This window comes from Macadamia integrifolia, chromosome 2 (genome assembly GCF_013358625.1).
Source record: "Macadamia integrifolia cultivar HAES 741 chromosome 2, SCU_Mint_v3, whole genome shotgun sequence".
Classification (NCBI taxonomy): Eukaryota; Viridiplantae; Streptophyta; class Magnoliopsida; order Proteales; family Proteaceae; genus Macadamia; species Macadamia integrifolia.
In genome coordinates this window covers 3,017,942-3,031,671 of record NC_056558.1, presented here as the reverse complement: position 1 = coordinate 3,031,671, position 13,730 = coordinate 3,017,942, and the positions used below count along the sequence as shown (strand labels likewise).

Below are 13,730 nucleotides of genomic sequence, written 5' to 3'. Positions count from 1 at the left end.
AAAAAAAAAAAAAAAAAAAAGGAATAGTTTCATTAGAAAAAGGAAGCAATCTCCTTTACCAATGAATGCCATTGCCTTAACATGGGCATAGAGAAACAATGGAATAATTATTAATTTCATACGATTGGAGAGTAATTATGACCCTAAATAAGTGTACATTTCCTACACATATAAAGGAGGAAAAATCTCCCAAATTTGTGTATGTATGTGTGTGTGTGAAACTGTATGATCGGTTCCCTCACTTTTTGCCACCGTAGAAGGCTGAGCAATCACTTGTTTGTCATGAACTGTGAGACTGTCCTAGGTTAGAACCTTTCTTGCCCACTTCTTATAAGTAACTTGGCTTGTAACACCACCACATTGGCCCGATAAATGACCAAAAACTTTGTAATGAACACAACAAAGTTGATATGGTTTCTAAAGCCAACCTTCTTGGAGATGACACATGCATGGTGATGGACTCCGGTACACCAAAAGAAGATGGTAGCATATGCTTACATGGGAAATGCTTTAACTAGTTGGAGTCACCTCTATAAAAAACACTACTCTGACAAATGTGTATCATGTGCCCAAATTAAGGAAGAATCTTATGTCTAGTCTTCTTAACAAATTTGGTTTCAAATTTGTATTTGAGTTTTACAAATTTATTCTCTCTAAGGGTGGAGGTCCATTTGTGGGAAAGGGATATCTGTACGAGGGTATGCTTAAGTTAAATGTTATTTTTATTTCATGAGTAAAATTGCTGATTTTGTATATGCTTGATTCCTTTTCTTTATGGCATAGTAGATCAAGACACGCTAGCTGATCAAAGAATGCATTTCTGTATGTACTTTGCTCTTTTGCTTTAATATATTTTTCATTCATTTAAGAAAAAACAAAAAATATCAATACATGGAAAGATATATAATTGAACTGAGTTTGAAGCATGCACTAATCTTTATCACTCCTAGATATCCAAGAGTTAGAATTATCAAATCATAATTTCCTATGAGCAATTTTATTTATTTATTTATTTTTTCGATAGCTTGTCTATAGAACTATCCAAGAAAAGTGTGTACGGATAGTCCTCTATCCGCATACTATGACTTGATAGATTCCGAATTTTTTGCCTCACTAGGCATATTGAACTTAGAAAAAATGGATTGGTTTCATAAGAAAAAAAAAAAAGAGGCAATAATTTCCATCAACCATGTTAGAGGGAATTTCTTTACCAATGGATGTCATTGCCTTGAGATTCGCATAGAGAAACAATGGGGTATTTATTAATTTCAAATAATTGGGGAATAATTATAGCCCTAAATAAATGTACATTTCCTACACATACAGTGGTGAAAAAATATCTCAAATTTATGTTGTGCGTGTGTGACTATAACCATACTAATGCAATAAATATATTAATGTTTAAGGGTATTTTTGAATAATAAAATATCATGAGAAACTAATTAAAGAAAGAGTAAATGATCATAATATGGGTACCAACTAGGGAAGGCGCACAAACATCCAATTAGGGATTAGGTGGTCTTTTTACTACCCATGTATTTGGCATTGAGGACTCAAATTTGGATAGAATTAAGGTTTGAAAATCAGATCACAATTGGCATAGGCTCATTCCAATTCCAGTTGTTTGAATTGATTCTGATCATCAGATTAGACCAAGGTTTTAAAACTTGGGATCAATCACAATCGATTTCAATTGGTTCAGCATCAATTGAGAGATCCAACAGATTTACCTCGATTTCTTTAAAATAAATTAATATTTTGAACCATTTTATCCTTATACCTTATCAAGAATAAGAGATCGGGCATAGCCAACCCGACCCAATCCGTTTTTTCGAATTATGGATCGAATGATACCATTCCGGATCCCGATTCCTATTTCTGGAAACCCATGATCGATATGTCAATTCCAAGATTTTAAACCTAGCAAGGAAGTCCTTGGCTCCTTGCATTCTAATAGGTGGGTCCATATCCATACATTGCGTTTGCCGCTCCAAACCCCACACCCCCTCCCAACCCAAGACGCTCCATTTTTTGAAAACGTTCAAATTCAACTTGTCCAGGAGACAAAAGCGAGAGATTTTCGGAACCAGCGCTGAACTGACCCGACCCAGATCCTCCGCTCCACACACCCTTTGCCTGATTGCCTCCACTTCCCTCTCACACCCTTTTCCCAATAATATATTAATCCCATATCCCTCTCTCTCTCTCTGCTCTCTGTGAGTCTCAAAGTCTCAAGAGTCTCAACTACACAATTGACATCTCTCCTCAAATCTCTCAAAGTCCCAACTCCCAACCCAGCATTTGTTCTCTTTCCCACTTCGGTGTTCTATGCTTTTACTCTGTACTCTTCTCAGTTTCTCAGACATACTATTATCAATATTTTTTCTCATTTAAAACCATTATTGAACGTTAATCTTCTTGGTGGGTTTCTCTGACCAAAGGACAGTGATCAGTACTGTATTCATGGAGGTAAGATTCTTTCTCTCTTTCTTCTTTTTTATTTTTTTTCATTTATCTTTGTGATTCTCTTCTGGATTTTCTCCGGGCTTCTGTGGGTCTTGTTCGTAACGGAGGTTTTTATGGCTTAAATGCAGCTTTGAAGATAACGAATAGCTAATCTTGTGAAGAGGAATCAGACTCATTAAAGGTTAAATCTCACTCTCTTTAGCTTATTCTTCTTGGGGTTTCTTCTGTATTCAAGCTTGTCTCCATGATCAGATCATCGGTTTGGAAAAATAAATTGGAGAACCCAATTGTTTTCATTTTGCTTCCTCGTCAAATTTAAACACAATCGAGCTTACCGCTCAGAATGTGGCTTCCGTACTCGTTTCATTTAATCATCTAGAAATCTCTCTCTCTGTCTCTTTCTGTCTCTCTCTCTCTCTCTCTCTCTCTCTCTCGATGGGCTGCTTAGTCTTTAGGGGAATTAATTTTCTCTCTGTTTTGTAACTTATTATTAAATTCTGAGCACTAGGGTGAGATCTGCGTGACTACTCCATCTCTTTGTCCTCTTCAATGAAGCTCTAGTAATCTGCTTTGGTAAGCTCGCTGAAAGTTTTAACTGCCCTTTTGTCATTCTCTCTCCCCCCCCCTCTCCCTCTCTCTCTCTCTCTCTCTCTCTCTCTCCTGAAAAGCTGATGGGCTAATGAACAAATGGGGAACCTCGAAGCAAAAGCTAAGAATGTTTGTATCTTATCATCCAAGCGTACCACGAACAGGAAAGTGAGAACTTCCTTTTCATCCCCTGCTGCTTTTTTAAAGTTTCAAAAAAGCTTCAGATTTAGGGCATTTTACGCTCTTCGCCCCTTTCAGGAATTTTGAAGAACTTTTCAAACTCTCCCCTTAAAACCCAATTTATAAAAATTCATAATCCGATTTTGATCTTATTTTATTATCTAAAGCCTTTGTTGTTCTGTGCAGGACCAGAGATCGTGAGCTTGGGCTCCCCCAGTATCTTGATTTCTCGACCTGACTGAGTTTCAGTAAAGTCTCATCACAAGGTCCTCAATTATGAGGAGATTGGTTTGCTGTAGATGGCATAGAGGGCTCAGCTTCGACTTTGATGAGCAAGACAGTAAGCCCTTCCCCTCTCTCTCTCTCTCTTCTCTCTCTCTAGCCTCTACCACCGTCACAAGGATCGTGTGTATATGGGGATTCGATCATAACCATAGGATTCTATCGACATTGGTTTGATTATAGATAGGTCTCACCGAAGTCGTGGGTTCTATGTTGAAGTTACTCTCTGGTATGGTGGGGCCCATACATTGAAGGATAGTGTTTGAAACGAATGGGTTGGGGCCCAGATGGCATATATTTAGGAGTACCACCAGAGACCAACCCCACGTTGGACCACTGGATAAATGTTGCATGTGCCCTTCTTACATACTTTTTCTTTTTCTTTTTTTTGGATAAAAAAATGTTGCATTTGCCCTTCTTATATATGTTTTATTTTTTTGAGAAGGCTTTGTTCTCATTTGCAGGGTTTGGTTTTGACTATTTGACCAGTGATTCCATCTATTATTTTGATATGATCAAGAAAGTTACAAAAAAAAAAAAAACTCTGTTTAGTTTGGGTTTCTATATTAGTATGATAGATCCACCATTGGAGATCGGTTGATTTCTCACCCCAGATTTTGATCTGATCAGGGGGGGGGGTTCTCTTTGCGAGGAGAAAGTGAAATGTGGGACCCAAAGAGGATAGATGATGAAGCAGAGTTCTCATGGTTCTAATTAAACTGCTATTTCAATTTGGAACCGCACGGCTCAGTAGTCTTTATACTGTATTGCTATCACACTCTATAAGTGAGGGAGACAGAGGTATGAATGCCATTGGTCTGAAAAAGTTAGTATGGTTTCTAATCTGGTTGGGCCCAACTCAGGGATTCTCCTCTCTCTCTCTCTCTCTCTCTCTCTCTCTCTCTCTCTCTCTCAATCTTTTTAGTATAGTATGTATGTGATGGACTTCTGAGCCAAAGATAGAAGAAAAAAACAAAATGAGGAACCAATAGGGTTGTTGCATGTGTTGTCAGCCATGTGAGGTTTCACATCAAGGGGTTTGATTTCATGAACAGTGACAAAATTTGACTCTATGTTCACCACACTTTCCTTGCTCGCATCTTTGCTGCATGTTATGGACTCGAGTATAATTAGCTATCTTCCACCACCCAAGTTTGACTTCACGTGTATTTTTTTCCTCGGGATTGGCATTTATTCTTTGACTCTTTGCTGTTAGTGAATCCAAGCCCGCGGGATCCAGATGAGATGGGTAGGCCTTGATTGATTCGTTCCACTCAACTAGCAGAAACTGGGTTATCCTCAACGTGGGCGTGTGTGGATGACTCGGACCATTTTGGGTAAAGGATTTGTTTGGGTCCAACATTTTCCACCTTGTCAATTATAACAAGCAAGGTTGGAATGATCGAAAACTTACAAAATATCTTGGTTTCGATTGAAATTGAAACTAAGTGACTATTGAAATTGTAGTGTCAAAATGAATAAAAATTTGGAAATATACTGAGATTGATCAAAATTTAACTGAAATATTTCGGTGTCAACAGAAATCGAAATAGGGTGTAAGCAAGTCTAGTTTGTCAAAGCATTTTATGTACACAAACAACGTGGGAGCTGTTGCTGGTCTGCTAAAAGCAGAGAACAAGCATTGGGTAGATTAAGGCTAAACTGAGTATTACTTAGTTTGAGTTCAGTTCAGACACCTGGTTGGGTGGGATGGCTTCGTCGGATTTAGGGAGTAGAAGCCAGAAGCAAGCCTTCGGCTGAGGCATACTGCATTAATTTGACTTAAATTTGCAGCCGGCCCATTTAACCATTTAGCCCTTGATAGCCGCCACATGGCATTTTGTTTATGGCCCAAATTTGGTGGACATATTCTTCAAACCATAGGAATTGTTAAAAAACTTAGGGCAAAACCTTATACATGATGGATCATATGATTAAGATAGATCACCAAATTTGATAGGTGGAATATGCACGGCATCCTCCATCCTTCCAACAATCAACCTGTCAAATCATTAGTTAATGAAGCAGAAAAATACAAGGCCTTCTAGTAAGCCTTTCAAATACATGCATGGTGGAAAATTTTCCTCTAAACTAACTGCAGTGCTGGTTTGAATGGTAATCATTTTGTCATCAATAAGGAACAGTGGAAAATTCCTAAGGTTGTTATATAGAATTTCTGCCATCTCTTGCAATCCAATTTCAGAATTGTTGGATTTTAAATTAATGGGGTAAAAAAGTAAAAAAATGAAAATAATTCAAATGACTTAAATTGAATGTTGAGATTCAAAATGTCAACCTATTCAAATCCATCAGCATGCATGAGTCTGAGCTTGTGACATGTACATCTACAAATTTGTGCTTTCAAGTTTTACACGAGTTCATATAATTTAGGCATTAATGTTATTGGCTGTGGTTGCTAACTTAGAATTGTCAGTAACAATATATTTTGGTGTCTGTCAATTTAGGCACCACAAACTTTAATTACAGTACCATCTTTGTTTCAATTTCCATTGAAATATTCAGTATTTCTTTTGTGTTTAATGCTTTGCGCTAAATAACGTTCAAATGGAATCTTTCAGGGATAGTAACATACAATGGTCTTGAGAGCCGCATTCTCAATAGCTGTACTTATGACAATGAAAGTGGCACAAGTAGAGGAGATGGTTGCCCAACCGACTCATTAGATGAAGATGCCTCTAGTTGTTCTTCTAGCAAAGATGCCTTCGGGTCATTTTCCTCTCAGTGCCTGGTAAACAAGCCAAATGAGCACGGTCCAAATGAATGGGAGGATGTCTCAAGCATCCCACAACATATCTGTGCCAAAGAGAAACCCCCAGTTTACTCCATCCAATTTTCGGATGTGGAGGCCATGAAAGAAAGATTTGCGAAGTTGTTGTTGGGTGAAGATGTCACAGGAGGGAGAAAGGGCCTCAGCCCTGCATTAGCATTATCAAATGCAATAACAAATCTTGCAGGTATTATAAATATTCATTTTCATTTGAAAGAGTAATTTCTAGTAATTTTTCTTTTTATGAGCTATTTGTTTCATTATTACATGATAGCATATTTTGTCCACTACTATCTTCTAGATATTCCATTTGGGTATCTGTGAACATAATACTGGCCTTGACTGTTGTTTGAATTGATGAGTGAGAAATAATGATGTTTGGTTATGTGCAAATTATGGAGTCCCACAAGAAAATTGTAAGAATGAACTTGATGTCTCCTATAGAAACATGCAATCCATGATTGGACTGAAGCCTACAATAAATTAGGTCAAGAAAGAACTCACTAACATTGGTATTATGGGCTAATGTTTCCTTCTTGGGCTGTGATCTGCCACCTGGTGGTTTTGTTGGTGTTCAAATTTTGTAGATATGGTCTCCACATCACAATCTGGTAAGTTTCAGGACAGGTGCATATCCGAAAGTGGCAACATTAGAAGTCTTGGTTTGAAAGTTGATTTTGGCATCTTTGGTCTATCAACAGAGAAAGTTCATACATTGTGGGCCATATTTTTAGATGGGACTGTAAACTTGATATAGGATTAATCCATTAGGTATATCTACCCATCAACTGCATCAACTGCCAGTTTGACCTGAATAAGTTTCCTGTGGTGAACTGTGAAGGGAGGAAAATTCCTTTTCAGGGCCATGTCGAGGACATTTTTCCACAGCATTCCTTCCATATTTGTGCCTCATCACTTCCTTGTAGCTTACTAATGAAATGCTAAATATGGCATCACAGCATCAATATTTGGGGAGCTGTGGAAATTAGAGCCACTGCCAGAAGAAAGGAAGAGCAGATGGCGAAGAGAAATGGATTGGTTGCTTTCCCCCACTCATTACATGGTTGAACTGGTTCCTGCAAAGCAAAATGGTGCTGATGGTGGTATCTTGGAGGTACTTTTTACGGGAGAAGGTTAGAAACGTGCACATTTATGCTTATAGCGTTGTTTAATTCGGTTCTTCAGTGCAGATAATGATCCCAAAAGCTCGTCCTGACGTCCACGTGAATCTTCCTGCACTTCAAAAGCTAGACTCCATGCTCATTGTAGGTGTTCTCCTTTAATTAATGAATAAACTATAAAGTTCTTTGATCCAAATTTCCAAATTCAAGTATTCAACACCCCATTTTGCTTCTAATTGTGCAGGAATTACTAGATTCAATGGTGAATACAGAATTCTGGTATGCTGAAGGAGGTAGTAGAGCAGAAGGAAGGAGTAGTAGTGAGAGGCAGAGTAGGAGATGGTGGCTTCCATCTCCCCGTGTTCCAATGACTGGGCTGTCAGTAACTGGAAGGAAGAAGTTGATATATCAGGGGAAGGTGGTGGAGCAAATGTTTAAGGCCACAAAATCAATTAATGAAAATGTTTTGCTTGAGATGCCTGTTCCAACTTTCATCAAAGATGCACTTCCTAAGGCAAGAACACTTTCTCAACCACTTAAGTCTTTTATCTTCAGAAGATATGTAGAACTCCACTGGGTAGTTTGTTGGTTATTACTGCAAATTTATTATTAATAGACTTCTATGCAACAATTTTAGACCCATTTCTTTTTCTATCTCAAATTCCCCCCACTGGCAGATTTTTTATTTTGGATGCAATACTCCAGACAAATCAAATTTGGGAATGCTTAACAATGAGCTGCTTTGTCCATGTGGATATACTTGCAACGATAATCAAATGCCTTTGGTGTTTGAAGAGAAGATTCTCAGCAGTATCATGGCTGAAATCATATTGGCTTTGTTTGGTTGAAAGGGAAATTAATGGGAAGGGAATTGAGAATTTTCAAACCTACAAAAGAAACTTTCATAATCATTTACCCAACATGATTGTATAAACTACTTAATTTTCTTACCATATTTAGGAATGATACTTCTACAATCAATAGAGCTGATTTAGGAGTTACCCCGATCAATGACAGGCTCTGAGGAAGTTTTTTGAGGTGGTGTGGCTATGTTCAATGGAGGCCTAGGGATGCCCCAGTAGGGAGTGATTTGATTCCAATTGAAGGAGCCAAAAGAGCTAGGGGTATGCCTAAAATGACCATAGAAGAAGTTGTGAGGAATGACATGCATAATTTACGTCTTGTCCCAAGTATGACCTCTGATATAGCCGATTGGATGGCAAGTATTCATGTAGCCGACCCCATTTTTCTGAGTTTTTCATGGCTTACTGGTGTTGTGCTCTTTCCTTTTACTCTCATTTCTCTTTTGTTTTCATTTATTTTACTTTCATTTCTCCTCTTTGTTTTGCACGGGTCCATTTAGCCAACCCCATTAAGTTGGGATAAGGCTGAGTTTTTTGTTGTATATGGTAATGATACCTTTCAGATGTAATTTTTATTTTACTTTTCAAGTTGATTGAATTCGGATGCAAAGTGAAAGTGAAATTTAATAATCAAATATCGAATGATTTGGAATTAGCAATATAATCATTTGGGGTAATCATCATTACAAAAGTCATTGTTTTAGGTTTGAAAATTTCACTTCCCTTCCCTTCAATTACCATTGCAACCAAAGAAAGCCATTATGATAAAGAAAAATTTTACCCCTTAACTAGTTGTCTATGTTGTATTGATGGGTAGCTGAATTATTGAACTTTGTTGTTGTTAATCACATTTCCTTTATCTTCCCTCTTTTCTTTTGTATTACAGTCTGGCAGGGCAAGCCTTGGTGAAGAACTCTATAAGATCTTGACTGCAGATTTGAGCTCTGTTGAGGAAACGTTTGATTCTCTCAATTTGGAAAGTGAACATGCCATCCTTGAGACTGTGAACAGGTTGGAGACTGCCGTGTTTGCTTGGAAACAGAAAATTTCTGGCCACATAAGTGGTAAATCTCCAGTTCGAAATTCATGGTCCTTTGTGAGGGACCCCATCTCTGAGCTAGATAAGATAGAGAACCTGATGGAGAGAGCTGAAGGCCTTCTGCAGCTTCTGAAGATCAAATTTCCAAACCTTCCTCAAACCTTTCTTGATGTTACCAAGGTCCAGTACAACAAGGTTAGTATTTTAAAGTTGTAGCTCTGAAATAGACTAAAGTCCTAACTCTTAACTAAACTTATTATTGCATAGTGTTTGATAATGCCAAGTGCTTGAGTTGGTTTAATGGGCTACGATTGCAGTTTATCTAAATTTGAGTTGGTTGGGTGCATTCTCAATTACTGTAGGATGTTGGGCATTCGATTCTGGAAGCTTATTCAAGAGTTCTGGGAAGCTTGGCATTTAGCATCCTCTGTAGGATCAAAGATATCTTGCAGGAAGATCTCTTGAGCAATCCAAACTCTCCAGTCACATGCTGCTTTCCTGGAATTAATCTCAGTGGAAACTATGATACTCAAATTGCAAAGGATTCGGTTCGTCACTCACTTATTGATCAGATGAACAGGGTGGATGGACAATTCCGAGGTATCAATGGAAGCAAGGTTCATGATGCCGAATTCTCCGACAACGAAGTTAAACCAAATTTGCTGATTGCTACACCCTGTAGAAGCCGAGTTTGGTGCATTGGTAGAAAAGCATGTAGCAGTTTGTCTGCACCGAATTCCCCATGATAATGAAATAGACTATCCGAAAGTCCCTTTTTTTCGGGTAAAAGAAATATATAATGTCAGTGTAATACAACAGTATTCCCATTTAAGGTCATTTCTCTGAAGGAAGTTTAATCAATATCAGTTAATTTCTACAAATTATAACCTTTCCATTATCTTGTTTTCAACAACAAACTTTAAGTTGGTGATGCAGGACACTGATGAAATTGTAGTCTTATCTAACTAACCAGAAAATAGGGGACACAGAGAGAACTTATTATTTTGAATTGGGAAAGATTGTTTGGATCCAGATCCTTTCTAGCCCCTTCAGCGTGCATTTGACAGTTGGGGGATGGGCCCGTGGGGCTAGTTTGGCCTGGATAGGTAGGATGGAGGCATATGCAGAAGACAAAGGGGGTGGAAAAAGATCTCCAATTAATTGAGCTCCTAATTAATAATCTATAATCTAAGGGCTAAGAGGACCTGGGGATATGAGGAGAAATGTGGGGATCAAAGGGAATATTTTTCTAAGTATAAAAGACGTGGCTACCCAAAGAGGGGAACTTGACGAACTTTTGAAGAAAGCCACATGTCTCACTAGACTTTCCAGGGTGGAGGTAGGGTTGAGTTGAGTAGGCTAGTGTTGGGGGAACCCATATCCAACAGCAAAGGGTTCAAGATCTTTCCATTCCACTGAAGAACGAGAAGAAGGCCAACGGGGTTAGTACCTAGTGGAAGGAAGCCTTTGTGCTCCATCATCATACGGTTGGTTATGGTAAGGATGTAAAATTTGAAACCGAAAGTGATTACTGAAATCCAATTAAGTCGTTTACATCAAAATCGTAAAAAATCATTTAGTAAATAGTTTGATTCTAGTTTCAAATTTAAGACCGATTAATTAAATATGTTAAGTTGATTTTCACCGTTTAACCGTTGGTTTCAAATCGAAATGACACTGTGAAAATCGAACCGTTTAAACCGTCGAACGATCCAATTAACCCTTATAATGGTTTAATATTTGGTTGTTTAAACAAAACATAATGGTTTAATTTAAGGAAGAATTAAGGACCATCAATGCTCTCCAACAGTCTATTCAATAATTTACTCATATTATGTAGTTATGTAGTTAAACATTTACTTGTTCAATGTCTCATTTCATTTGGTACAAGATTGAAACGTTTATCAACAAAAGCAAATTTTAGTAAACATGCTTATAAATTAACGATTACTAACCGTTTAGAAACCTTATGAAATAAATTACGATCAAAACTATTTAAAAACCATGGAACTGAAACCATTTACTAAACAATTACGATTTCAGAAAGTGCAACCGTTTAGTAAATGATTCGATTTTAATTTCAACCAAATAATGTGAATAGAATCGAATCGCATTGTATACACCAAAATCGAAACAATTAACACCCTTAAATTATAGATTCGAATTGATTTGTTCCATTATGGTTCATTGATCTTGCAAAAGTGCTACTTATCATAAGGGAATTTCGGCTTAGAGTTATGATTACTACCATAATGTAACTTTTCCTTGTTTTTTTTCTTTGAAACGAGAAGAAGGGGGGTATTTATTAGTCATTCACCTCGGGCCTCAGGGGTTGGTGAAAGAACTAACTTTGCTAATTAAAAAAGCATGTGCAAAGTTGCAGGACGCCTCAGGAGTCAGGATGGCAGTTTCCGGGTCCTCGGCGACACCTTACCGCATTGAATGTGGTTAGCTTCAGTTAGCCATAAGATCTGCGTCTCACTCAGCAACATGGGTGAAAGAAAGTTCAACCTCGGCAGTTGTGCAAATCCCAACCCTTTAATTTTAATTTTTTATTGAAAGAACTCGCCCTAGTTTGTCCTGAACCCGAATAAAATTTGAACCAAGTTTTTTGACCCTGAGGGGACAGGTTACTGTAAAACCCCAACCCTGGCCCCTGGGTATGGGTTGGGTTAGGGTGGAGGCCTCAATCCAGCCCAACCCCTCAACCCTAATCCAACCTAACCCAACCCAGCCTGAAATTTAACCAAGCATATTTATAATAGAAATTAAGGATCTAATAGGTATTTTATTTTTTTATAACTTTTTAATATATGAGACATGAATGGAAAAAAAAACATGTCAATCAAGGTTAATTTAACTATTATAGAAGCCAAGGTCAACCCAACCCAGCCCTGATAGGGTCAATTAGGGCCGGGTTGGGTTGGTATGAACCCGATAGGGTTGGGCCGAAACATGAACCCGACATGATTGGGTTGGGCTGGGTCTGGATTGAATTTTGAAGACCTAGGGTTGGGTTAGGGTTTTAAGAAACCCGGCCCAACCCAACCCTGTTTCATCCCTAATTATCGGTATGGGTAAACGATATTGATACGGATCGGATTAAATCAATCCAGATCAATCAATTTTGCCTTTACTCTTCACAAAATAAATAGATTTTTTTTTTTTTTACTATTGATCCAATATTGATATTTGATTTGGATCAGTCAAGTATTGGTTTCGATTTCGGTCAACACTAATATGATACAACCAATCTAACATCAATACTTAAACAATGCCTGTTTGAGAGTCTTTTTTTTTTTTTTTCCAGTTAGGGGTTTAACCTCTGTCTCTAGGCTTTAGCAATATCATCCAAAGCACCAACCTTTGATAGCAATTCATGAAGCCAACTCATTAAATTGGGATAAGATCGGAATTGGGCCATACAACCATATGGGAGTCAGCTAAATTGTTAGTCTCCCTCGAATGAATCTGAAAATAAAAGTTATAATAGAGTCCTTGAGATACATAATATCTTCCATTATAGATCAAATCCGTAATGGTGAAGATGTAATCCCCTTTTTTGGGAGGCAAGATATTACATTCTTATTATCATATTCGACTATAAGATTGTGATAACCTTTAAAACAGCGTCAATGAAGATTGAATTCTATAAGAAATTTCTTGGCTGAAACAATAACTTCATCTGGAGTCTAAGAGTGACGCCCAAAACCTAAGTCATTCATTGCTAACCATTAATGCCAGAAAAGGAAACAACAATGTGAGACCAAACTTTGGTTAAGAGCTTCCCCAGTGTGGTGAAATGGCATCCCATCCATAAATCCAAGATGAAAGAAGATGGTAGGCAGTAGGCACTCTTAATAAAGTATTTCTATTCTTCGCAAAAGACCATTCACCTTAATCTTATTGAGGGAATAAAGATAAAATAATCTTTTTTTTTTTTTTTAACAATGGGTAACTAGGTCAAATTAGTCCCATGAGTCCATATTAACCTCATAATCTCATGGACCAGATCATATCAAGGTTGAATGAGAAACCAAATAATCTTCTTGATTTCTCTTATATCAACTAAATTGAAATTCACTTCCAACACATCCAGCTGCCACCTCCTGTTAACTTGGTATATTAGTTGGCTTACCTTATCAATCCTTTTGACTGTCAGGCCGTGGAGTAGCGACCTTATAGCCTTGAATTGTAGGTACCCAACCATGTTGCCATATATCAATTTCTTCTCATGTGCCAATCTACCAACATACACCTATCTGAAGGACATTCTTTCCTTCAATGGTGCTCTTCCAGCCCCAACTAGGTTGGTGTCCTTTAGATGATAGGAAAGAGGTGCGAGGATAATAAATTTACTTGAAAAACTTAGCCAATAAAGCGTTGGGATCTGATCAAATACG

At 37.8% G+C, this 13,730-nt stretch overlaps 1 protein-coding gene across 3 annotated transcripts; it reads left to right on the top strand.

The window, feature by feature from the left end:
- Positions 1-2,201: 2,201 nt before the first annotated feature.
- Positions 2,202-10,208, top strand: LOC122071518 (rop guanine nucleotide exchange factor 14). 3 transcript variants are annotated; one of them, XM_042635891.1, is made up of 10 exons: positions 2,202-2,469; positions 2,595-2,647; positions 3,421-3,574; positions 4,147-4,317; positions 6,096-6,491; positions 7,264-7,418; positions 7,495-7,569; positions 7,670-7,939; positions 9,175-9,522; positions 9,690-10,208. In XM_042635891.1, exons 4-10 carry the CDS (start codon positions 4,221-4,223, stop codon positions 10,071-10,073), a joined length of 1,725 nt encoding a protein of 574 aa, XP_042491825.1. In that variant the 5' UTR covers positions 2,202-2,469; positions 2,595-2,647; positions 3,421-3,574; positions 4,147-4,220; the 3' UTR covers positions 10,074-10,208. The 3 variants fall into 3 exon arrangements, with proteins under 3 accessions (XP_042491825.1, XP_042491830.1, XP_042491835.1); XM_042635896.1 differs by lacking the exon at positions 4,147-4,317; XM_042635901.1 differs by lacking the exons at positions 2,202-2,469; positions 2,595-2,647; positions 4,147-4,317 and adding an exon at positions 2,690-3,039.
- Positions 10,209-13,730: the final 3,522 nt, after the last annotated feature.

Bases quoted from the DNA above. Each gene is read 5' to 3' on its own strand.
- LOC122071518 (XM_042635891.1), top strand. From the start codon at position 4,221: ATGGTTCTAATTAAACTGCTATTTCAATTTGGAACCGCACGGCTCAGT. The intron at 7,419-7,494 runs GTACTTTTTACG...TCTTCAGTGCAG, and splicing joins CTGATGGTGGTATCTTGGAG to ATAATGATCCCAAAAGCTCG. The intron at 7,940-9,174 runs GCAAGAACACTT...TTTGTATTACAG, and splicing joins TCAAAGATGCACTTCCTAAG to TCTGGCAGGGCAAGCCTTGG.